This window comes from Sorex fumeus, unplaced genomic scaffold (assembly GCF_029834395.1).
Source record: "Sorex fumeus unplaced genomic scaffold, SorFum_2.1 ptg000094l, whole genome shotgun sequence".
Lineage (NCBI taxonomy): Eukaryota > Metazoa > Chordata > Mammalia > Eulipotyphla > Soricidae > Sorex > Sorex fumeus.
In genome coordinates, this window is record NW_026606151.1 from 18760444 (window position 1) to 18786411 (window position 25968).

General features: G+C 39.7%; 2 protein-coding genes across 6 annotated transcripts in view; both read left to right on the forward strand.

Annotated features, from left to right (window-relative positions):
* The window catches only part of LOC130040490 (E3 ubiquitin-protein ligase TRIM38-like), a 35756-nt gene extending 30261 nt beyond the window's left edge, over positions 1-5495 (forward strand). For all 5 annotated transcript variants that reach the window (XM_056132624.1, XM_056132625.1, XM_056132627.1 and 2 more), the window contains one exon: positions 1722-5495. In XM_056132624.1, the coding sequence (XP_055988599.1) occupies positions 1722-2254 (533 nt within the window). In that variant the 3' untranslated portion in view covers positions 2255-5495. The remainder of the gene's footprint in view (positions 1-1721) is intronic.
* Positions 3449-25414, forward strand: LOC130040130 (E3 ubiquitin-protein ligase TRIM38-like). The gene is made up of 8 exons (XM_056132149.1): positions 3449-3545; positions 13018-13433; positions 13559-13654; positions 18853-18875; positions 18971-19083; positions 20497-20572; positions 21065-21120; positions 24848-25414. The coding sequence occupies exons 1-8, from the start codon at positions 3449-3451 to the stop codon at positions 25363-25365; spliced, it is 1395 nt and encodes a 464-aa protein (XP_055988124.1). The 3' UTR covers positions 25366-25414.
* The last annotated feature ends 554 nt before the right edge of the window (positions 25415-25968 follow it).

Below are 25968 nucleotides of genomic sequence, written 5' to 3' on the forward strand. Positions count from 1 at the left end.
GGATGCCTCCCTGTGCTTTCTGAAGAAAATTCTCAAATGCTTGTGCATGAGTCTCCCCACATGGTCAATTGTTTCTTCAAAGTGAGATCAAAAAGCAAGAGTCTCTAGGATGAATCTATGGCATTAACACAGTCATAATAGGCTACAATAATAGACATGAAAGCCATTATTTTTACTCTATAAGTTCAATGTAGATTGTACACGATTGGTCTCTGGTCCTGAAAGTAATTATACAAAGTTGCCAACAGAGGGGCCCTTATGAAAGTCTTTGTTATTTTGCCAGCCTCAGTGACCAAAACTAAATTCCTCCACCTGACAGTATTCAGTCTTTATTTATTACACTTAGTTTAGTATAGGAATGCTGATAAGATCAGCACTGACTTAGTATTGGATGTATCCCCATACTTAGAATTTAGATGCATTCCTTTGCATTTATGACAAGAAAACTGTTCTGAATTCTAAAACATGTTTTGCTCCACATGTTTCATACAAGAAAATGTAATGCTCCTATACTGTGAGAGCACTGTGCCATGACTGGGGTGATGATGCATGCAGTTGCTAGGTAGGTAAGGACAAAACTTCTTATTATTCAGATCTTCTCATCTTCAACCTGAGCTGTATGCATCCTTTTAAGTGTACCCAGAAATGTAATGGCTGTGTCATATACAAGCTTGATTCCTATTTTTTTGATATTTGTCCATTTTCTAACCAGTTTGGACCAATCAATGTTTCACCAATAGAGAATGATAACGACTGCCACTGCAACTCTTAGGTTCACACGTTCTCCCCAGGACTCTCATTTACTAAGGAAAATGAAATCAGGTAGAAGGAAGGAAGCAGGTTTCGTAGAAGTCCCACGTTCAGGAAGACAGGGTATTAAAAGTTTGAGAGTGGTTTTGAGGAAAAAAAATCAGGAGAAAGAAGTATTTCTGCAATCTTTATTTCTCATTTCCAACTGTTCACCTACTCGGTGTTTGATCAAGTCATATTAGGTGACTAAGTGACTTAACTCTCTAGCTAGAACAAACTCATATTTTATTTTTTAAATTGTGCTGTTAGCTAGGACCATTATGACCATTTCATTTCTTTGTTTCTTCACTCTACTCAGATTCTTTTTTGGTATATTTGTCCTTGCTACATCATCTTGTACTAAAATTTATGCTGCATGAGAAACTAAATAGAGTAGATACTTAAGGTCATGAGTAGCATGTGTTCTAAGGCCCCAATAACAACCTTTGTCTCCTATAACCAAGTACGTAATTAATTGTATTTTCCCAAATGAAACTGTATCAGTGTTATTTGGAAAAAAAAATTGGGAGGACTTTGGATAAGAGAATAAGTAAACCTGTCAAATATATTTATCTTGTCCTTCACTTATACTGCTGTGAGAAAGATGGCAATACTATTTAACATGAACAATAGAATGTTAGAGCTACCGTAGTGTATTGCTGCTGCTACCAGATATTGTACAATTCCACATAGTCACAGCCCTGCTCAGGTCTAAGCATGTATTAGCTCTTCAATCCTCCCAACCATTCTTTGTGACAGATAATGATTTTTTTTTTACTTTTTACAATGAAGTTTCATAAAATGATTATAAAAGTTGTCAAAAAAATTTTCTCTTGATGACAGGCTGATAATATGTGGAATAAACTGAGTACTAAGCATGAAGTAACCATGTTCTTTTGATTTCTTTTTTATATTTATTAATTTTTTTGCAGTTAAGCTTACTCTGGATCTAGATACAGCTCACAACGACCTAGATGTGGACAAAGATGAAAACACTGTGCTTGGTGGCAGGTCCGAAGTGAAGCAGGACACTCCTACTAGGTTTAAAGACTTACCCTGTGTCTTGGGTTGTGAGGCCTTCACCTCTGGAAAATATTACTTTGAAATATATTTTAAAAAAGGATCTAAGTGGGATGTCGGAATTTGTCTGGAAAATGTGCCAAGAGACAATGACATGCGACGGGATCCTGAGTCTGGATTCTGGGCCATCAGACATTGTAGAGATGATGGCTATGTAGCACTTACATCACCCCTAACCCCTCTTTTAGTGGAAGATGTTAATATTATAGGCGTTTTCCTGGACTATGAGGCTGGAATGATCTCCTTTTACAATTTGATTCCTGTCTCCCACATCTTCACTTTCCCAAAGGTCTCTTTCTCTGAGCCTATCAGACCTTATTTCTGTATTGGTGAAGATTCTTATTTCCACATTTATCATAGATATATGGAAGAAATTTTTAAATAAAAGATTTCTAGTTTATCTAAGGAAAAAAGAACAGTATCTTTATATCCTTGTATCAAGTTCAAAGAAATAGAATTCAAATTCTGTGAATGTAGAAATTTTGGTTGCTTTCTTCACTGTTTGCCATAACCTAGAATGATGCTAAGCTTTTGTAGATCCCTAATAGATTTGCATTAAATGATTGGCTATAAAGCAGGTACCACACATAAGGAACCTGCTTTAGAGAGAATATACTTGATAAAAATACCATAAAGTGTGCTGTGGACCTCTATTCAGTAGATTTAATTTTATTATAGAAATACTCTGCATACATAAATTCCATTAGTGATTTCATCTTAGGACATAAAAACCTTTCCTTTGAGCATGAAAACTCTGAAACAATCCCAATCTATTTCCCTTGCAGTGTCTTGTGAAAATATTGGGAGAGTAAAGTCAAGAGAAAAGCTGTTAATCCCACATACTAGGACAGATTTTTGTCCTATTAAAATGGAAAGTTATAAAGGAAATAGAAATGCAAGTTATTCACTCCAAACAGGAAAGATAAAGGTAACCTCAGGGGATCAGGGTTGCTCACAAGAGCACTGTAAGCTTCTCTGGGGGGAAGAAAGAAGGAAATTCATTGGTTAAGCTGAAAAAACTTAGAGGTAATATCCCACATGTAGAGAAAGAGGGTGAATTAATAAGGGGCAAAGATATAGATGCAGTTCTGCCTTGCTGTTTCCTCTTAGCAATACATCCTGCTATCTGTATTCATTTTTCCCGTGACCTGGTCTCATTAAGATTCCAATTCCTACTAAAAACTGCCCCTTCACTAAGGGAAGAAGTGGCAGAAAGAGCACTAAGAAGACAGAGAGACCTCTCCAGTTTTCTGGCCAAGGAATAACATATCCCAGGACTTATAGTTTACATTCTGTCTAAGCATGACCACTAGAGTCACCCTCCAGGAGGCATACTTGAAAGGAAGATTTTCATTGAGTTACCTTTGTTCTCCTGAAGATCTTGAGAAAGTTTCTTTGTTTTTCTCCTGAATGACACTCCAAATGATATTGAAAGGAGTAGGGAAATGGAAACCTAGAGAGAGACAGAGAGAGACAGAGAGAGATACATAGAAACACAGAGAGACAGAGAGAGACAGAGAAAGAGACAAAAGAGAAAGAGAAAGAGAAAAAAGAGATAAAGAGAAAGAAAGAGAAAGAGATGGAGAAAGAGATGGAGAAAGAGATGGAAAAAGAGAACATGCCTGCATCTGGAGCCACCTGTAACTCCCAAGGGAAGTGCCTGGAGAAAAGGCTTGGTAACATCTGCCACATGCACCTGTATGCTATGGCTGTTCTTATCCCACTAGTGCCAAACACAGGGCAGCGATCAATCTACGTATGAGGTCATTTGGTCTCTGGATAGTGCCCTCAGTCCCCACCATATGTGTTCTTCAACATCATGCCGTCAGATCTGTTGGAGGGATTTCTCTTTGAAGAAAAGGGGAAAAACTCTGGCCTTCATTTATGTTTCTGAGTCTGTTGTCTGCCCTCACACAAAAGAACTTCACAAGGGGATAGAAGATGAAGTAGGGAAATGCATTCAAGAGAGAATGTGAGATTCTCGTGAGTGAAGACAGTAAAGGGTCACAACCCAAGTTAAGGGGCATGTGGATGTGAAGACAATCTGGCTGAGACATCTAGTGCCCCATTGATTGCCAGGGTTGATTAGAACAATCTGACTGGCTGGGTGAGGCCTCCTTCTATCTCACTGTTCCATGTCATCTCTCCCGAAGTTGCATGCTGAGTTGATGAGGATGGCCTTGCCCATATGGAGAAGGATCATTCTTCGGCTGAGGGTATATAATAGCTGTGATCCCCTGCTAGGACCTCCAAATGAGCTTTCTCAAGTTAAGGTACTTGCAGAACCAGAATGCTGCTTGGTTTAGCTAAGGGAGTTTTATAGGTTTTCCTTGAACTCAACCACCTTGCATTTTCTGTGTTGATAAGAGTCTGTACCTAGGGTATTGGTAAGGGGAGAAGTTTGTACTTTTGCTGTCTTGCATATGCTTATCACAGCCATTTGCTCTTGATTTCTGTGCAAACTCTCCGCTAAGCATTGATGCCTTCTCTGGGTTGGGGCTGGGGTCAGAATCTGGCCCTCTGTGTGCATCTCAAAGTATTTCCAGTCTTCTTTATGCTTTAGGGATTCTTTATGCTAGTGACAGAATAACTAACCTGTTCTTGGTTTCCTCACCTTCAGAGATACTCGTTGCTCCGATGTCTTCTAACTGCTTCAGTTTCTTTCAGGAAGGGTGATGTGTGTTGTTGTGTGTTGTTCGAGGGCTCTCAGAGCGGTTCTCTCTCACCACTCGTGTTCAGTGCTCTCGAGCTGCTGTGTATGGATCGGGATGGCTCCTCCTTTGTGCTCTACTTCTGTGTGTGCCACTGTGCTCTCTTCTCTCTGTCTCTCTATCTCTGACTCTGTCTGTGTAGTCTCTCCTCTGATCTCTTCTGATCTCTCTCTCTCTCTCTCTCTCTGGAGCCCTTCTACTTCTCTCTCTGGAGCCCAACCTGCTCTCACTTCTGACTCTGCCCCCTTCTGCTCTTACAGTCTTAGTTTATACAGCAATCACATAGGGTCATGATAGAAAGGTGGGTTGAACATTAACAAATCAACAAAGAGAGGTAAAACCACTCCTCCAGGAGATTAACTCAAGGATAAAATCTTATCTAAAGAGATTATTCTGGATTAGTAGTGTAAGGGACAGGCCCAAAATGGACTACCACCAGAATTAATTTAGCTTAGCTTAATAGGAACCTGCATTGCAAAATAACTTGTTCTTCAAGGAACAGGTCTAGATAAGCTTTTTCAGATCCGCTTTATAGGAGCCTGCACTGCAAAATAACTGGTTTTTCTACCCCTGAGCAAGGAATTCAGATACAGGTCCTCGAAGGGTGGGGGTCAGACCAGATAACCGGATGTCTCTCATAAGACCCATGTTGCAAGACCCAGGACTGCCTTAAAACCCTGTCAGTTCCTAAGCACCGACGCAAAATGCTGATCTTTAAACTATAGGCTAAGAAGTGATGTACCCTTAATTGGATTGGTTAGGAAAGCATATGTTGTTACAAACTATTGGCTATGAAATGCGCGGGCTTTGCTGTAACGGCCAGTGAAGGCCTATATAAGATCCCCTTTGAAGAGGTTCGGGGTCTTGCCTCACCTAACTGACCTGCGTGTCTGTGTAGGCGGCTTGACCTTGGCTAGCCAGTCTTACAATAAACCTTGCTTGCTGTTGGCAGTCTCTGGAGTTTCTTTGTCGTTAAAGGGAGATCACAATCCACGCCCTAACAGTAGGAGATCCATTTAAGGGTGGGATCCCATCCAGGGTGTGTATTTTCTTCTTTCCTCAGAGAGTAATCCACTTAATTAGTTGTAGTAGATCTACTTCTAATATTTCTAGCAATGGCATTCTGTATAAGCACAGTAAGAGATATATCAAGTTTGGTTCTTCCTGAGGACATCTTACTATATATTCCAGACCACAGTCCTCAGGCCAGGTTACTCTTCCTAACACCGCAGGGTTCAAGTCTTGTCGTTACTTCTGGATCATGACAGCATTTGTCCATGATTATGCTCTCAACTTATAGTTGAGTATTGTGGTGCTTTGGCCTGGTTCATTTTGATGCCAGGGTAGCTCACAGCTTGCCCTGGGTCCATTCATTCCCTGGTTGGTACCCTGCTTTTGGGGTGCTAGGAACTAAGGGCAACTGAGTCGAGAAAGCCCATGCCCAAGAGTAAATATTAGTGGAGTAAATCAACTTCCAACTTACAAAAGCATAATATTAACTGTCTTCCTGTGTCCATACAGAAAGGACATTGCTTTACGGTAAACTAAGTTCCCTGCGGCAAGGCTGAAAGGACAAACCCAACATTATCCTACAATGACTGACTAAACAAAAGTAAGGGATTATAATGCACATGTTTCACAAGTGTCAGTGCCTGAATCTGAATTCAACTGTCAAAGAAAAATATGTATTGGTATCTGTTACAACTGAATGACATTACACTGTATAGACTTCACACTGTATATATTCATTCATCAAGGAATGAGGATTTGGGTTGTTTCCAATTAGGGCTACCACAAATAATTCTGTCATATATTTTCTTCATTTAGTAGTAAGACATTTTCAATGTTCTTGAGAACATGTATACAGAGAGAACTATTAGTTCACAAGGTAATAATTTTGTTTAACATTTTAGGGAACTTCAAAACTATATTCCAAAAATATTGCATGCCCTATGTTATGGCAGACCAGGCTGGAAGTTTCTAAGCACAAGCTCTGCATGCTGGAGCTCGGAGTTCAATACACAGCACTGCCTATTTTCCTGAGCACCATCTTCTATCTGGAACAGACCTGATCTTCATTGTGTCTGCACACACACACACACATACACACACACATACGTGCACACACGCACACACACGCACACACACACACTGCAGCATTTTACATAGTCATAGCAACATATGCAGTTCTAATTTCTCCCAATGTTATTTCTTTAAAGAAATCTTCCATTAGATGTGAGACAGTATCTCTGTTTGTGCTTATTTTGAGTTTTCCTTGTGACTGTCCATGTTGGGCTCTTTAAATATGTATATTTGTTAATGAAGAGTGGTTTCTGCAAAACAGGTAGTATAGTTCCAACCTGCAGGGATGGTCAGAAAATGAGACAAACCAAAGACTGTCAGAGCAGTTTATCAATAAGGATATTCCTTTTTTAAAAAAATTTTATTGAATCACCGTGAGACAGTTACAAGCTTTCTTGTTTGAGTTACAATCACACAATGATCAAAGACTCATCCCTCCACCAGTGAACATTCACCACCACCAATATCCCTGGTATACCCCTCCATTACCACTCTCCCCCTGCCTCCATAGCAGACAATATTACCCATACTCTTTCTCTACTTTTGGGCATTATGGTTTGCAATATTCCTTTTCTTTTTTTTTAAAGATATTCTTTGAGAAGTTTGTTATACAATGGTTCTGCATAGCTTATATTTTCACAATTTTTATTAAGCCTGAGCTCCTGTACCAGCAGTTTTTGTGTTGTAGCCCCAACTACTGGTTACATTCCAACAAGGACCTCAAACCCAGAGAGGGCTGATGATAGCAAAACCCTCAGTTTTCCCCTTGCCCAGTGCCAGAAGAGAATGTCTTGACAGTTTCCATCTTAAATTTTCTTTTACTGTGCAGTTTCTTCAGTTTCCTTAATAGACCAAGAGGGAGTCGGAATGATAGTACAGCTGGTAGGGTATTTGCCTTGCATGCGTCTTACTCAGATATAATCCCTGACATCTCATATGGTCCCCCGAGCAGTACCAGGAGGGATTACTGAGTGCAGAGCCAGGAGTAAATCCTGAGCATGGCAGGGTGTGACCCAAAAAGCCAAAAAAATAATTAATTAAAAAAATAAAAGGTAAAAAGAGGCCAATAGATGAACTACTCCCTGGATATCGTCACAGGATATAAAAATCAGAAAATATAGGAATGTTGCATGAACATCCATTCATTCAGAGGCGTGAGACAAGGAACAAGAAAGAAATTTATGTCATGGAGGGCCCAGGTTTTCTCAGACCTGTGACAAAGGTAGAGAACCCGGAAATCTCCTTTTATTACCATCCTACAATTCAATACAGTGAGGTCATCAACAAGGAGTTACAGGAATAACATGCAAAACTGAAAGCTTTTCTGCAAACTGAAAACAAAGAAAGTACCTAGGATCTGCATACTGACAACAAGCAGGCTAAGTAACCTTGGATCTGCATACTGACAACAAGCTAAGTGATCTTCAGGGACCTGTGAGAAAGGATGACTGACAATTCAGTATACCAAAATTTATGAAATTATTTACTAAGGCAGCCAAAAGAAAAAGATTTTCAGCCTCATACAAAACAATCAGGACATATGAGAAACCTCACCCATTTTCATGGATCCCTATGTACTTATCCTTGTGCGGAGCAGTTTACATGGGCTCATCCTGACATCTCAGTCCAACCCCGACATGGGGTGATAGGAATATTGATGGTGGAGAATGGACATTGGTGGAGGGATGGGTACTCAATCACTGTATGACTGAAACGTAATCATGAAAGTTTTTAAGTCTATAACTACCTCACAGTTACAGTTATTCATTAAAAAAAACAGAAAAAAGAAACAATAGGTGTGTAGCACACGTATTTTTAAAAATCCTAACAAAACATTTGTGAGAGCTGGATAGAAATCACCCAAGAGTTTTGTCAACTGTTCTGGCCTGATTAATAACACCAGGTGCCCGTATCCCTGTAAGAGTCCTCCACAGCAGCTGTGCATTGCTTTAGCCTCCCCTAGCTGCACCCCCTTTCCAGAGCAGTTCTTTCTTTACTAAATTTCCATTACTCACTGAGTCCAAACTGTTCGTTCCTCAGGACGCAGACAGGGATAGAGGAAACTTCCCCACGCTGAGAGTCTGTGAGCACTGAAAGCCAGGGGTGCTGTGTCTCTAGCTGAGAACATTCACTGATGAGGCTTTAGTGGCTCCTGTGCGGTCCTGGAAGCTGTTGCTGCTGTTGCTACAGCATTGGGATTTGCAGAGTAAGACTGAGAAGCATCCTGAGATAGAGATCAAACAGGGAAGCTGGTTTCTGGTCACTGGGGGCCCTGCTTATCTTGTATGTCATTTCCTACCTTACTTCAGATATCACTGTCACTGTCCCTGTCCTACCGTTCTTCATTGTTTTGCTCGAGCAGGCCCAGTAACATTATAACACTTTTGTTACTGTGTTTGGCATATCCTATATGTAGCTCGCCAGACTTTGCTGTGCGGGCGAGTAGCTTGCTGGGCTCACCGAGAGGGTTGGAGGAATTGAACTCAGGTCGACCTGGTCGGCTGTGTGCAAGGCAAACACTCTACCCCCTGTGCTATCGCTCCAGTCCAGATATACTTAAAATAAATCACAGCTTAACAATGGGGGAAAATTCACAGGGACCAGGAAGGTGCCTAACTCCTAGGAGACTTAGGAGCAAATGTAGAGAGAGATCTGAAGTGAAAGTCAGAACACTGGCTCTTGGTGGCTTCCTGGGGATATGAATCAGCTTCCTAGGTTTTTACTGTGGCACTTGATTTGGGAATTTTGGTAGTTGGTTTGTGTGGATTTTGGGCTACACCTGGCAACATCACGGGTTATTCCTGGCCTTGAGTTAAGGACTCACTCCTGTCAACCCTCAAGAACCATAACAGATACCATGGATCAAACCCAGGAGTCGCCTGGTTGGGAGGGAAATGCCCTACAAGCTATACTATGACTCCAGCCCCATCACGTGGTTTTATTGACTGCTGGGGAGTAAAAGCAGCATTGTTCCTATGAGTCCCCACCCAGTCAGAAGGAGGTGAATTGAAACATGCAGCAAACAGACTTTGAACCATCAGCAGTTTCACTTGCTTGTTTAATCCTGATCATGTGAATGTCTTTGTGGAGTCCGCAGTAAATAGAAGCTACTGAGGAGATTGGTAACAAAAATGTGAGTTTTGGGGAGTACAAAGTGATAATATAAGACCAAGGTTGCTTGGTGACCTAAAGCTAATGTGTGTGTTCGTGTGTATGTGTGTGTGTGTGTTTGTGTGTGTGTGTGAGAGAGAGAGAGAGAGAGAGGGAGTGAGAGAGAAAGACAGACAGACAGGAAGACAGACAGACAGAGAAATAGACCCACTAGAAAGCAAAAGTAAGTAAGTAAAGGCCCTCCTGTTGATCTTTGATTTGCTCGAGCGGGCCCAGTAACGTCTCCATTGGATACTTTGTTGTTACTGTGTTTGGCATATCAAATACGTCACGGGGAGCTTGCCAGGCTCTGCTATGCGGGCGAGATACTCTCGGTAGCTTGCCGGGCTCTCCGAGAGGGGTGGAGGAATCGAACTCGGGTTGGCCATGTTGGCTGCGTGCAAGGCAAACGCCCTACCGCTGTGCTATTGCTCCAGCATGGTGCACTCTAATTCTTTCTTGGCATCCCTCCATCTAACACCAAGAAGACACAGTCTCTTATTTTCATAATATTCTGGGTTGTGAACATATTTTTGAAAATTTTTTTTGAAATAAATGATCTATATTATAACTTCTCTATCCTTAGGCTGTAATCTAGCATTTTTGAAAAGCTGCGTTTGATGCTATGGTGTGGATATATATGTTAAGAATAACTTAGAGTCTGTATATAATTGTTATTGTCAACTTAAATTATCCATAAGAATAAGGCCTTCACTGATATACAAAGAATAGCACACCACATATGGTGCGGTGTAATTAGAAGGAAAAAATTCTTGATAAAAATATTCATGTGCATCACCTGTTGTCCAGTTGTACATTGATTTGCTCAAGCAGACACCATTAATGTCTCCATTTGTCCCAGTCCTGGGATTTTACCAGCCTCTCCTTATTCATCCTTCCCAATGCAGCCATACTGGAGAATCTTTCAGGGTCAGTAGAATGAAGCCCATTATAGTTACTGTTTTTGGCATATTGAATATGCCACATGTAGCTTTCCAGGCTCTGCTGTGCAGGCAGGATACGCTTGGCAACTTGCTTGGCTCTCCGAGAGAGAGACGGAAGAGCATTCTTGGAGCAAAAAACTGATAAAACAGAAAAAAAGATTAACAATATTATTACATTATATATATAAGCACACAAGACTCAAACTCTACCAACAGTTTTTTTACTTTCTTTTTATTTTATAAAGCAGTTCACAATATTTTATTGCATTTAATATTCAAACACCAATCCCACCACCATTACACCTTCACAACACCATATTTCCATCCCAAACCCCAAATCCTGCCCCAAAGCAGAACAGAAATAATATAATATTTCTCTCTAGGGTTGGTTGCCTCCTACCTTGAATCCCACCAGAGGTGGTGTGGTAATCCTGCAGTATGGGTAGGGTGTGTCGTATTAAGTGCCATATGGCTGCAAATGCTGTCTTGCAGTCCAGGACAAGGTACACTTGTGGGTGACACACAGCTCGAGCTTCTACTAACATTTCAATGATCTCTAATTCAGGGGCTTAATGGCTCCAAGATGAGATACAACAATTTTTAAAAACAATTTTTTTCAAGTGAACATTTTGGATCATTTTTTGTCAATTATTCATGACAAACAATATAAAATAAATTACTTGTCATCTGTTTTTGGGGCAGGCATGGGTGTTGGTGGCAAAACTCAAAATAAAGGTGGTGGGAAAGTGTAATGGTGGTGGGATTGGTTTTGAAATATTGAATGTGATCGAATACTGTGAAAAACTCTTTGAAAATAAAAAAAGAACTTTTACTCTAGGGCAAGTCATATATTATTACTTGAGTTTCATTTCTCTACAAATAAATCATGCTGATATTTTCATATGTACGGGGGATTGCGTTTGAGAAGTATTTACACAGATATTTTGCCTATTTTTTAAACTGTTTACTCTTATGTATTTGAGAAGCATTTTTACACAGATTTTTGCTCATTTTTAAACCTCTTTAGTCAAGTGGTATATTACATTTATGATTTGAACATATCAAACATCCTTTTCTCAGAGATGTGTCCGGCTTGGTAATAATGAATGACTTTCTTGACACGTGGTTAGAGGATATTATCAAGATATTATTGTTTGATTTGACATGAAATAATTTCAATATAAGAGAAGAGAAAGAAAGGATTGTATGTTTAAAAGAGACTGTGAGCTTCAGAAGATCAAGACCCCTGAATGACTTTGAGAAGTGCTGATATGTGGATATTCTCCACATGGTCTCGGCTTGAAGTTCTATGCCCAAGTAAGCATTGTCAGGTGTTGTCATAAGGGAAGAGTTTGAACTACCGGTGGTTTCATTATATTGCTATTGCCTTTTTGATCATGATTTTTGGCTTTGGGACTAGGGTTTATTTCTGGTTCTGAACTCAGGAATTACTCCTAGCAGGGCAAAATTCTTTCATCCATTTTATTCATAACTGGTGAAGTCATTAGATTATGAGCCTGACTTAGGGTGTCTTACAATTGTAGGTTCATTTTTCTCTGAGTCTTCAAAAGCTCTGATCTAGGACCTACTCTTCTTCTCCCTTCAGCTTGATTATCCTTCCCTCAGATCAGGGAGGATTAGAGAATGGGAATTTAAGGTAGCTATTAGCTTACATTGTGATACTAGAGGAATCTCCCAGGCTTCCTTGAACTGATATTATTGTTCTTTGGAGGGAGGGGCAGATAGAATACACAGAGGGATTTTCATTAGTTAAATATGAATCCACTGAATCTTCATTGACAGTCCTAATTCCTAAGAACTGCTTCCACAGTTAAAACCAATTAGTCAGAAACAAAGTATTTGTGATGGTTAGGTCATTGGTAAATTATATTAAAAACTTGGTAATATTCTTTCTGTTAATCTGTAATTTGTTTGATGAATAGTATCTGGCATCTCTCTCAGATTTGATCCAGGAAAAATTTCTGTAGTTATGCTCTGTTTGTTTTCTGAACTGCCAGTTAGACCAACATCCACAATAAATAATAAATGAAACGTGTCTCATTAAAAGGAGACAATAAATATAAATATTTAAAAATTTAATCTAATTTAAAACACTTGTTATAGTACTACTGTATTTCACACCCAATTCATGCTCTGAAAGTGTCAGTCCCATAGGCTCAGGTGAAAAGTCTAAATATCACTTAGAGAAAAATCCCATCTGCTTGATCTCTACCTCTAGATTGAGTATTAAAGATTTCCAGGAAAAACCATGGCCTCGGGTACAGCTCTGACCATGAGGGAGGAAGCCACCTGCCCCATCTGCCTGGAGCTGATGACTGAGCCCGTGATCATAGACTGTGGACACATCTACTGCCAATCCTGTATAATGAAAAATATTGAGAACCAGCAACAGAAGTCACCGTCAAAAGGAAACTTCCAGTGTCCTGTATGTAGGTCGCAGTTTAAAAGGGAGAGCATCCGTCCCAGTAAGCAGCTAGGAAACCTCATTGACACCATTAAGAAGATGGAGCAGGAATATTTGTGTGAAGAACACGGAGAGAAGCTCTTCCTGTTCTGTGAAGATGATGGTCAGCTTGTCTGCTGGTTTTGCGAGCGGAAACCACAGCACAAAGGGCACACCACTGTCCTTGCTGTCAATGCCTATCAAGGCTACAAGGTGAGTACTATTCAGAGTACTTCACAAGAACCCATTCATCTTTTGTGTCTTTTGGTCTCCCCTGAGATATATAATGAAAAATTGCCCAATTAATAAATTTCAATCAAACATTTTTTTTCCTTCAGAAAAAGTTCCAAGAAACTTTGACATCCCTAAGGGATCAAGAAGCCAAAAATAAGGAATGTCAAGGTAACATAAGAGAGAAAATAAGAAAAGTTCAGGTAAGAAATTGAGTTCATTTAGCTTTATAGCTAAATATATTAGCTCTAAAGATTAGACATATATTACTACTTTGTAGTAGAGTTTTAGGTTGGGGAGGTTGATTCCTTCCATTTTCTTTTTCCCAAGAATTGCTTTAGCTATTTGTGGAGGTTTATTGTTCCATATGAATTTCAGGAGTGTTTGCTCCATTTCTTTGAAGAATGTCATGGGTATCATTATTGGGATTGCATTGAATTTGTACAACGCTTTGGGGAGTATTGCCCTTTTGACAATGTTAATTCTCCAGATCCATGAGAAGGGGATATCTTTCCATTTCCTCAAGTCCTCTTTTATTTCAAGAAGTAGTGTTTTGTAGTTTTTTTTGTACAGGTCTTTTTTTGTCCTTAATTAAGCTGATTCCTGGGTACTTGATTTTTGGGGGCACGACTGTGAACGGGATTTTTTTTTCAGTCACTTTCTTCTGTCTCATTATTTGTGTATAGGAGAGCCATGGACTTTTGGGTTTTGATTTAATAGCCAGCAATTTTTGTATACAAGTCTATTGTTTCTAGGAGTTTCTTGGTACAGATTTTAGGGTTCTCAAATATAGTGTCATATCTCAATAGTGAGAGCTTGATTTCTTCCATTCCTACCTGAATGCCCTTAATATCTTTTTCTTGCCTAACCACTATTGCAAGTACTTCCAGTACTATATTGAATAGCAGTGAAGAGAGTTGCCATCCTTATCTCAACCCTATCTTAGAGAGAAGGCTCTTAGTTTTTCCCTATTGAGGATGATGCCTGCCATAGTCTTGTGGTACTGGAACAAAGGCAGAGTCGCAGACCAACAAAACAGGGTTGAATATACTGACACCTCCTCCCAAATATAAGATTATATAATCTTTGATAATGTTAAGTGGATCAAGGAAAGCCTCTTTATCAAATTGTGCTGGCAAAACTGGACAGCAACATGAAAAAAAATGGGCTCAGATCTCTACCTAACACTATGTACAAAAGTAAGATCAAAATGGATTAAAGACCTCAACATCAGACCGAAATCCATAAGGTATATTGAAGACAAGGTTGGAAAAACACTCCATGATATTAAAGCGAACAGTATCTTCAATGATGACACGCCACTGGCCAAGCAAGTGAAAACAGAAATAGATAAATGGGACTATAAACTAAGAAGCTTCTGCACCTCAAAAGAAACAGTGAGCAAAATACAGTCTACAGAATGGGAAACGATATTCACCCTTACCCATCCGACAAGGGGTTGATATCAAGGATATACAAAGTACTGGTTGTACTTCACAAGAAGAGAACATCCAACCCCATCAAAAAAAAAATGGGGCTAAGAATTTAACAGAAACTTCCCAAAGAAGAAATCAAATGGGAAAATGGCACACAAGAAAATGCTCTACATCACTAATCATCAGGGAAATGCAGATCAAAACAATAATGAGATATCATTTCACACCACAGAGATGGCCCACATTCAAAAGAAAAAAAGCAACCATGTTGGCGAGGATGTGGTGAGAAAGTGACCCTCCTTCACTGCTGGTGGGCATGCTGACTGGTTCAGCCCTATTGGAAAACAGTATGTAAGATTCTCAAAAAATTAGAAACTGATCTCCCATTTGACCCAGCAATACCACTCCTGGGAAGATATCCCAGAGAGGCAAAAAAGTACAGTGGAAATGACAGCTGTACTTCTATGTTCATTGCTGCACTGTTCACAATAATCAAAATCTGGAAAAAACTCGAATGCCAAGAACAGATGACTGGGTAAGTAAACTTTCATATCTCTACACAGTGGAAAATTTGCAGATGTTAGAAAAGATAAAGTCATGAAATTTATATACAAGTGGTTCTATATGGAAAGTATCATGCTAAGAGAAATGAGTCAGAAAGAGGGACAGACACAGAAAGACTGCACTCATATGGGGAATATAAAGTAACAGAATGGGAGTCAAACACCCAAGAATAGTTGAGATAAGTACCAGGAGGTCTGCTCCATGGCTTGGAAACTGGCAGCATCTGGGGGGGAAAGGCAGCTCAAGATAGAGTAGAGAACATCATGTAAAGGATATTTGGAAGACTCACTTGGGATGCAAGATCACTGTCACTGTCCTCCCATTGTTCATCGATTTGCCTGAGCGGGCCCAATAACGTCTCCATTGGAGACTTTGTTGTTACTGTGTTTGGCATATCGAATACATCACGGGTAGCTTGCCAGGCTCTGCCGTGCAGGCGAGATACTCTCAGTAGCTGCCGGGCTCTCCGAGAGGGGCGGAGGAATCAAACTCAGGTCGGCCATGTTGGCTGCGTGCAAGGCAGACGCCCTACCGCTGTGCTATCACTCCAGTCGGATGCAAGATGTGTGCTGAAAATAGACTATAGACCGAACACGATGGCCACTCAATACCAATACTGAAAACTACAACACCCAAAAGGAAAGAGAGAGCAAAAGGGAATGCCTTTCCACCAAGATGGGGTGTGGTGGGGGGGATGGGTTGGGGGGGGTAGGAAATCTACTGGGATCATTGGTGGTGGAGAATGGGCACTGGTGGGGGGATGTGTACTCGATCATTGTATAACTGAAACCCAAGTACCAAAGTTTGTAAGTCTACAACTGTACCTCATGGTGTTTCACTAATAAAATGAATAAATAAATAAATGTAAAAATAAAGATTAGGCATATAGAAGGATTAGTCAAATCAAAAGGATGTTTTAATCTCGCTCATCTATAATAAATCAATAAAAAAGGCCCTCCCGTTGATCGTCGATTTGCTCGAGCGGGCCCAGTAATGTCTCCATTGGAGACTTTGTTGTTACTGTGTCTGGCATATCGAATACTCTCGGTAGCTTGCCGGGCTCTCCGAGAGGGGCGGAGGAATCGAACTCGGGTTGGCCATGTTGGCCGCTTGTAAGGCGAACGCCCTACCCGCTGTGCTATCTTTCTAAGACTCCTAGGTGGCCACAATTCTGAGATTTGAACTCCTGTTTATTGACCTTTAAACAGTAATTGCTGAGGAGTCTGAATATCAGTTAGGATAAGCAATATTAATTGTCTCCTTCCTTAGATTCATCTTGACTGGTTTACAAGCCTTAAACATCTCAATGTAATTTCTGTTTGAGGTGTAGACCTCCCACTCTGAATTTACCACAATACAGGATCTGGCCTGTCAATTTCCACGCCCAGAAACTAATCATTGTGAGGAACAGGATCTCTGCAGGTGGAATTCATACACAAAAAATTCCTGAGGATCAGCAGATAATGGTGAACAACATCTACAGCTGAAAACTTAGGTCTATTTCTGATTGACCAGACTGCTTATGAGAGAAGCTCAGAATTTTTCTGGTAACATTGATGTAATCCAAAAGATTACACTCAAATTTAACAGGTCAGTGGGCCTTTAAAGGTGTCTTTCCAACATCTGCCCTCATCTGTTTATGTGAATATTTAATTTTTCTGACAGATGATATTCATTCTTCTCTCAATTTAACAGTCATGGGTAGTGCACGACAAAAAGCTCCAGGTAACACGTAAAGAAATCCCAATCCAGAGAGAGATGGACTTCCTGTCTCTGTAAGTTCTATTCAATTTTACATGAATGATACTACTATATTTTGATTTTTTTCATCTAAAAATAAACAGTCCTCTGTGCTTGGAACATGCTTTCTTCATTTTTGTCTGAAATTCTGCATGAAAAAAATTTTATCAAGTATAGCTTTAAGATATTTCACATGATACTATACATGGAGGAGAAATCTTATCTACATAGACTGGAGAATGGAAAAGAGCAAGTTTTGAAGAGACTGCAGGAGACTGCAGCCCAGCTGGAGAAGCAAAGCCAGGAACTGAACAAACACATCCTGGAACTGGAGAGGAAATGTCAGGGCTCAGCCCAGGAGTTACTGCAGTTGAGACTGTGCATGTGGCAGAATGCATGAAGGCATCAGTTCCTGGGTTTTCAGAGGAAATCGTGAGGAATTTAGAGAAATGATCTGCAGCGTTCTTTCTCAGAAATGCACACAAGGCTAGAGCTATAGTACAGTGGGTAGGGCATTTGCCTTGCATGCAGCCGACCCGAGTTCAATCTTGGGCATCCCATAGGGTCCCCCAAGTACCACAAGGAGTATTTCCTGAGTGCAGAGCCAGGAGCAACCCATGAGTATCGCTGGGTGTGACCCAAAAAGAAAAAAAAATTACACACGAGAGTAGATAATTTAAATGTATGCTTACTTTAACATACACATGCCTGTATATGGGTGTCCTTCGCTAATCTGTAGACTGTCTTTGTGTAAATCACAAAAGAGGCCCCTGGAATACATATGGCCATTCTTGGGGAACCTCAGGAGAACTTTGGTAAGCATACGATGGCCTCCATCTAATTTGCAGAGATTTCTGGTGTCAAATGTCCTGTCGACTCTTGCAAGCTAAAACCTGGTTACCAAAAAGACTGATAAATTTTCCTCTCGAGTTGTTCCTGTGTCCTGCTCAAACAGATACAGTGAGGCCTGATTTTAGCTATAGTAAGGATATAGCACACTGGGATAAATGCCGGGAAGTCCTTACTCTATTTTCACAAAAGATGGAGGTGGCACAGCAAGACCTTTCTTCTCAGTGCAAACCTGCTGCCCCCACCTAAGTGAGTCAGTCTCCAGGGCACTATGTGAATTCTGTTATGGTCTTTGTGGAAATGTCTACTATAATATCTTCAGAAGCAATGAGTCATTGATTGCAAAAAGTGCTTAATGAGCAAGTTTGAGACAATTCCTGATCTTCCTCCAAGTGCACACAGGTTATGTGGTTATAGAATTATTAAATCCCCATGTTCCCAAAGTAAGAAAACATACTCTGTGGTTGATCAGATACTGTATTGTATTATACTGGGCCAGTGTTTCTCTCAATTTTTGTGCATGTGCTGGTGAAGGTAAACAAGGGTAGAGAGGTGAATATCAGTGGTCTATCACAGTGCTTATAACTGCTACGCTGGAATGATATGCAGACAGGTGTTGGACCACAGGTGAAATGGCTGAACAATGCTGTACTAGGTAATTGGGATCAGAATCATACCCTGGGAATTCATTAATACATAGGAGTGGAACAATTGACTTTAATAGTGGTATAATTATAGAGAAATATTCACCCATCAAAGTTCTATATAATGCTAATATTTCCATAGCAACTTCTATCTCTCTTTCTCTATAGGATGTGACAGACACTTTGGACAGGTGAGTGCTCTTTGAATTAAGGAGGGAAGGAGAGTGGCTTTATGGAGTCCAATGGAATATCACTCTGATGAAATTTCTTGACTCTTCTTCATTAGGATTTCTGCTATGAATTTAAACACACCAGAGGATGTCTCATCGGATATTTATGCTCAGCCTGATCTTTATAACATTTTCTTTAAATTGATAAAAATGTTTGAGACTGATTATGGTATGTGACATGCAAAATTTCTGAAATAATACAGGTGGGAGGAATAATGGGCAACACATTTTATTGCTCTTTTCTGGGCATATTCTAGCTAGAGTATTGGTTTTCTTAATGACTCTTCAGCTCTTTCTCTCCAGTTCACTAGTGATGTCTCCCAGCTAAATAACTATATATCTGTCCTACATAAAAAAACAAAATAGTAACACTTAACACTCATGCACTGTGAAAATTTAAAAAAAAACATTAATTACACAAAGCATAGAGAAAAGCATTTGGGATATTAATGATTATGTTTATGTCCCTCAATTCCCAGCATAATAATAGAAAGGTAGGTGAAGACTGTGTTGCTGTGGTTTTAGGGCTACACAAGATAACACAATAAATGTTTGAAACATTTGAAAATCAAGTCCTACTCTGTCCAAATTTACTGTTTGTTTCTTCAGTCTTTCCATACTTGCTTTATTTTTCTAATAACCTACAATTATTTTTTAAAAAAACTCTGAAAACAAAGATATTTTTATGATTTGTTAGGCTATAAAGTAACAACCACTATAAAAAATTTTGTGTTGCATTTAATTTAGTGGTTACAAATAATGCACTGTCAGTCCTGAGCATAGTATCACAAGACGAGTGTTTGCCTTTTATGCAGCCAACCCGGTGTAGATCCCTGGCATCTGATATGGTCCCTGAGTTTTGCCAAGATTGGTCACTAAGTGCAGAGTTAGGAGTAAGTCCTGAGCACAGCTGATTGTGGCATCAACCCCCTCTTCCCTACTCCCGCCCCAAATAAGAACAGAATACCTCACAACTTTGCCCCCAACTCAGCAATCCTTGAACTGGAGTCTAACGAAGGTTCAATAAACATGATCCGTTGGATATGTTTTTATCTGGAAACTAACACAATCCACTTACGAATACATTGTGACTGTAAGCAGAATTCACATCTTGATGCATGTAGGAGCTCGGGCACTAGCACTTTGCTGGTTGCAGGCTGGATGCCGCCTTCTCTTTCCTGATGAAAACTCTCAAATGTGTGTGCATGAGTCTCCCTACATGGCAAATTGTTTCTGCAAAGTGAAGTCAAGAAGCAAGAGTCTCTATAGCGCAAATATGATGGCATTATTAACACTGCCATAATAAAGTATAATAAGAGACACGAAACCCATGTTTTATTCTTTTTGGGTCACACTCGGTGATGCATTGGGGTTATTCCTGGCTCATGCACTCAGCAATTATTCCTGGCAGTACTCAGGGGACCATATGGGATGCTGGAATTTGAACTCGGGTCGGCCGCGTGTAAGGCAAATACCTTACAGCTGTGCTATTGCTCCAGCCTTGAAACCCATTATTTATACTGTATACATTCACTGTAACTTTACATTCTAGGTGTCTGCTCCTGAAATTTATTATACGAAGTTGCTAACAGATGGGGATTTTTAGTCATTATTGGACTGAGAGCCTCAGTGACCAAAACTAAATTGCTCTGTGAATGGTATGTGGTCTTCATTTATTCTACTTAGTTTAGTTATAGGAGTGCTGATGAGATGAGCACTGACTTAGCACTGGGTGTGTCCACATGCTTAGAATATAGAGATATTGCTTTGCATTTATGAGAAGAAAAATGTTCTGAATCCAAAGACGTGCTTCACTCAACATGTTTCACACAATAAAATTTCATATTTCTATACTTTAAGTATGTTATGCAGTAACTGGGGTGAGAATGTAAGCAATTGCTATTTAGGTGAGGGAAAAGCTCTTATAATAGAGACCTCCCCTCCTACAAAGTGAGTTGGATCCTGTTAAGTGTGTCTCTGCAGATACCGTTTTTCTACATTACTCTAACCAGTGTGCAACAAAATCTGTTGATGACAATTTTGCACCCTTTCTCTAGCTGATATGAAACCATTATAGTATTTTCATTTTATATTAACTTTTTTAAATATTAAATTTCTTTTCTAAAAACATTTATTTTTTTCACTTCCAGCTGTGAGCTCAGGGATCACTCCTGGAAACATTTTGAGATGCCGGGATCAAATGCAGGTCAGCCACCTGCAAAAGCATCCTATCCTACCCATTGTACTATCATTTCAGCCCCATTGTTTATAAATATTTATATAATACATATAGAAATAACATATTTGATGTACTATTTCAATTATCATGCCTACATATATGTTCTGTGAATTTTACTTATTTTTAAGATTCTATGTTACTCACTGCAAGTTTGAATGCTGTCAATTATAGAATTGCAGACATACAACATTTCAGCACAAACCCCACCAAAATGTCCATTTCTTCATCCCTCTTCTGCTTTACAAAGTTAATTCCCTCAAACCCCATCTGTCCATATTCCCAACATGGTAAGCGTGGCTATGTAGCACAGTTCACAGATTCTGTTGTTTGTGTTCATTTGATATTATTCACTTATAAAGTTTCTTTATATTCCATATATGAGAGGAAATATGCTGTGTCTGTCTTATAGCTTCTAGATGTCTTCAGTATATGAAAAATGCATAATTAAATCTTATAGCTGAGTTGCATTCTCTTGCATATAGATACAATGTTTTCTTTATCAGTTATCTGAACATGGAAATGGATTATTTTCAGATGTTCACCAATGTTACCAGTAACAATGATGGGTCTCATTCTCCTGACCCTGAAAGAGCCTCGAATGTGGCACTTTTTAAAATCTCAGGGCTAGGAAGAGGGAGGTGTTACTAGGACCTGCTCAAGGCAATCGATGACCAACAGGATGACAGTGAGTGAATGATACCAATGTGACTCGTGCTGTAATGAACATAGGAGTGCAAATGCATTTTCAATAGAAATTTTGGGCCTTTTTCATAGGTTCCAGAAGTGTAATAACAGTGTCATCACGATCACAACCATTCTGTTGTTTGTTGATTGCCTCGAGAAGGCCCCAGTAACATCTTCTTCATCCTAGCCCTGAGATTTTTAAAAAAAGTGCCATATTAAAGGATCTTTCAGGGTTAGGAGAATGAGACCCATTATTGTTACTGGTATTTGGCATATTGGGTACACTATGGGGAGTTTGCCAGACTCTGCCGTGTGGGCAAGTTACATTTGGTAGCCTGCCATTTTGTCCAAAGTAAGAATGAGATAATAAAATGAGATAATAAAATGCTTCTGGGAGCTGGGCTTTATAGTCTCTGGGTCTTGGCTGTTGATGGGACTACACAGCGCTGGGGGGGCCAGTTGGTTGGAGTGACCTCTGCCTACTGGAATGTGGAGGATCTGGGTGGAGGATGCTCAGTCCCAATCTGAGCAGGCTTGGAGACCTCAGCCCCGGGACCCGCATGCCTTTGTTCCTCTGCCAGTACCTTCATGCAAGTGGAGAGTGGTTTCAGCATGGTGGTGGCTGGTTCTGGAGGTCTTCGGCTGTCAGATCCCTGGTCGGGGCAGGAAGGGAAACTCAACCCAGTGTCTTATGGAAGCTCAATTCTTATTTTTTTGCATTTCTCCATTTTCTAAGAAGTTTGCACCAAGGGGCTGGAGCGATAGCACAGCAAATAGGGCATTTTCCTTGCATGCAGCGGACCCAGGTTCGATTCCCAGGATCCCATATGGTCCCCGAACACTGCCAGGAGTAATTCCTGAGTGCATGTTCCAGAACTAACCCTGTGCATCACCGGGTGTGACCTAAAAAGCAAAAAAAAAAAGTTTGAACCAAGCATGCTACCCAGCAACAATGATTGAAGCTTCCTTTTTCCACATCTGTCCATTAATGCTGTATTTTTCTAACTGGTGTGAGATGATATCTCGTTGTAATTTTGATATGAATTATCCTGTTAGTAAATTTTGGTTATGCTTATTGGTTATCTGCATGTCTTCTTTGAGAAAGAATCTGTACATATATTCTCCGCCTTTTTTGGTTTTCTTTTCATTGCCGAATCTTAATGGGCATTCAAACAAGGTCTATTTTTTAACCATTCAAAGTATATACATAAAATCCCAAATGTATTCTATCACCTCCTTTTAAGAACTCATTGAGGAGGGTTTAATAAGAAACAAATAATTAAACATATAATAGATTTGGGCAATGAATAAGGAGCACTGAAGCAACCAGAGCAGAGAGAGTCAGGGAGTCCTCACCATGCGAGTGCTCAAATAAAGGTGGAGGGACCTGAAGAACAGCAGAGAGTGTGACCTGAGAGAGAAGTGCAGACTCTCAGAGCACTGGGGAGAAGCTCTCATAATAATGATTGCCACTCCACCTCTTAGTTTTACATGTAATCCCCAGCACTCTCACTGGCTAAGTAGAATGAAGTCAGATAGAAGGAAGGAAGTTGGTTTCATAGAGTTCTTTTTTTTGTCTTAAATCCACTGTTATTGAGTTAAATGTTACCTTATATGATTTCATCTTTTATTTTTTATTTATTTTTTATTTTTATTAGTGAGACACCATGAGGTACAGTTGTAGACTTACAAATTTTTGTGCTTTGGTGCATTTACACAATGGAGTACTATGCAGTTGTTAGAAAAGACAAAGTCATGAAATTTACATACAAGTGGTACTACATGAAAAGTATCATGTAAAGCGAAATGAATCAGAAAGAAAGGGATAGACATAGAAATATTGCATCCATCTGGGGAATATAAAGTAACAAAATAGTAGACTAACACCCAAGAATGGCCAAGATTAGTACCAGGAATTTTACTCCATGGCTTGGAGGCCAGCCACACATGCTAGGGAAAAAGAGAGCTCAGATAGAGAAGGGAGCACCAAATAAAGGATGTTGGGAGGATCCACCCAGGATGGGAGAAACATGCTGAAAGTAGACTACAGACCAAACACGATTGCCACCCATTGCCTCTTTTGCAAACCACAACACCCAATAGGAGAGAGAGAACAAATAGGTTTCATAGAGTTCTTGAGGTCAGAAATACAAGGTATCAAAAGGTGGGGAGTGGTTTTGAGGAAAAACAAACAAGTGAAAAAAAAGCTTAGTGTTTCTCCTTCTTTATTTCCCATGTGTTTCTGGTCATCTGCTTGGTACTTAATCAAGGTGTTGAGTCATATTTAGACTAGGTGACTAAATCACTAGCTTCAACCTGTTATCATGTTTTATTTTTTTAATTTTTCTTTAGCATCATACCATTAGGACCATTATTTTTACTCCTTCTTAATGCTACTCAAATCACTTTTGTGTATATTGGTACTTGGTACTTCAGCTTGTACTAAACTTTATGATTCATGAGAAACCAAAGAGTGTATACTTAAAGTTGGTGAGGGCCCATGTGTCCTAAGGCCCAAATAAAATCCTGTGTGCCAATAATCAAGTATTTAATTAACTGTCTTTTCTCATTCTGATACTGTGTCAGTGTCATTTGGAAACATTGGGAGAGCTTAGGAGAAGAGAGTAAGGAAAAATATCAAATATAGTCATCTGTTCTTTTGCTGATATTACTGTGAAAAACAAATAATATTGATTAAGAACAGAAGATTACTTGGAGTCTTAGAAATATATTGCTGCTCCTACCAGATATCTCACAATGCCACTTAATGACAGCAATGCCCAATATCAATCATATATTAGCTCTCCAATCCTTCCACCTTTCTTTGTGAAAGATATTTCTGTTTTACTATTTACAATGAATTTGGATAAAATAACTAGGAAGGCTGTCAGAAAAAAAATTTTTCTTTAGAGCATGGGCTGATAATATTTAGAATATACTGAGTACTTAAGTATGAAGTAACCATGTCATTTTGTTTTCCATTGTTTTTTAACTCATTTGTTTTGTGAAGTTACAGTTACTCTAGATCCAGATACAGCTTACAATAAACTACTTCTGAACAAGGATGAAAACAAGGTGACTGGTGGATCCCCCCAAGTGAAGCATGAGACTCCTGCTAGGTTCAAAGACTTACCCTGTGTCCTGGGATATGAGACCATCACCTCAGAAAAACATTACTTTGGAATATATAGTATAAGAGGACCCGAGTGGGATGTCGGAGTTTGTTGGGAAAATGTGTCAAGAGACAATGACATGAGACGGGATCCTGAGTCTGGATTCTGGGCCATCAGACGTTGCAAAGATGATGATTATGTAGCTCTTACGTCTCCCCTAACTCCTCTTTCTCTGGAGAATGTTAATAACATAGGGGTTTTTGTGGACTATGAGGCTGGACTTCTCTCCTTTTATGATGAGGACTCTTGTTCTCACATCTTCACTTTCCCAAAGGCCTCTTTCTCTGACCCTATCAGGCCTTATTTTCGTGTTGGTGAAGATTCTGCTCTGTACACATGGCCACAAAGCCTTTAAAAATTGTTTAAAAAAATGTGAGATTTGTAAGAAAAGGAGCACAGTATCCTTATGCATGTATCCAGTTTAAAGGAATAGAATTCAAATTCTGTGACTGTAGAAATTTTCCAGTTTAAAGAAATAGAATTCAAAATCTGTGAATGTAAAATTTTCATTATTTTCTTCACTATTCCCATAACCCAGAAGATGTTACACTTAGTGCTTACCTAATAGATTTTCATTGAATGAATGTTTATAAAGACTTTAAGCAAGTAGGACAAATGATACATTCTTCTAAATCACAAATCTTTTAGAGGGAAATTACTTAGTTACAAAGACCATAAATCTCCTACTTTCCTATCTTCAGTGGATACATTTTAATGAAATAAATACTAGGCCAAGCCAAATTCCCATTAGTGATTTCTTCTTAAAAGGTGAAAGGTAAAGGCCCTCCCGTTGATCGTCGATTTGCTCGAGCGGGCCCAGTAACGTCTCCATTGGAGACTTTGTTGTTACTGTGTTTGGCATATCGAGTACTCTCGGTAGCTTGCTGGGCTCTCCGAGAGGGGCGGAGGAATCGAACTCGGGTCGGCCATGTTGGCCGCTTGTAAGGCAAACGCCCTG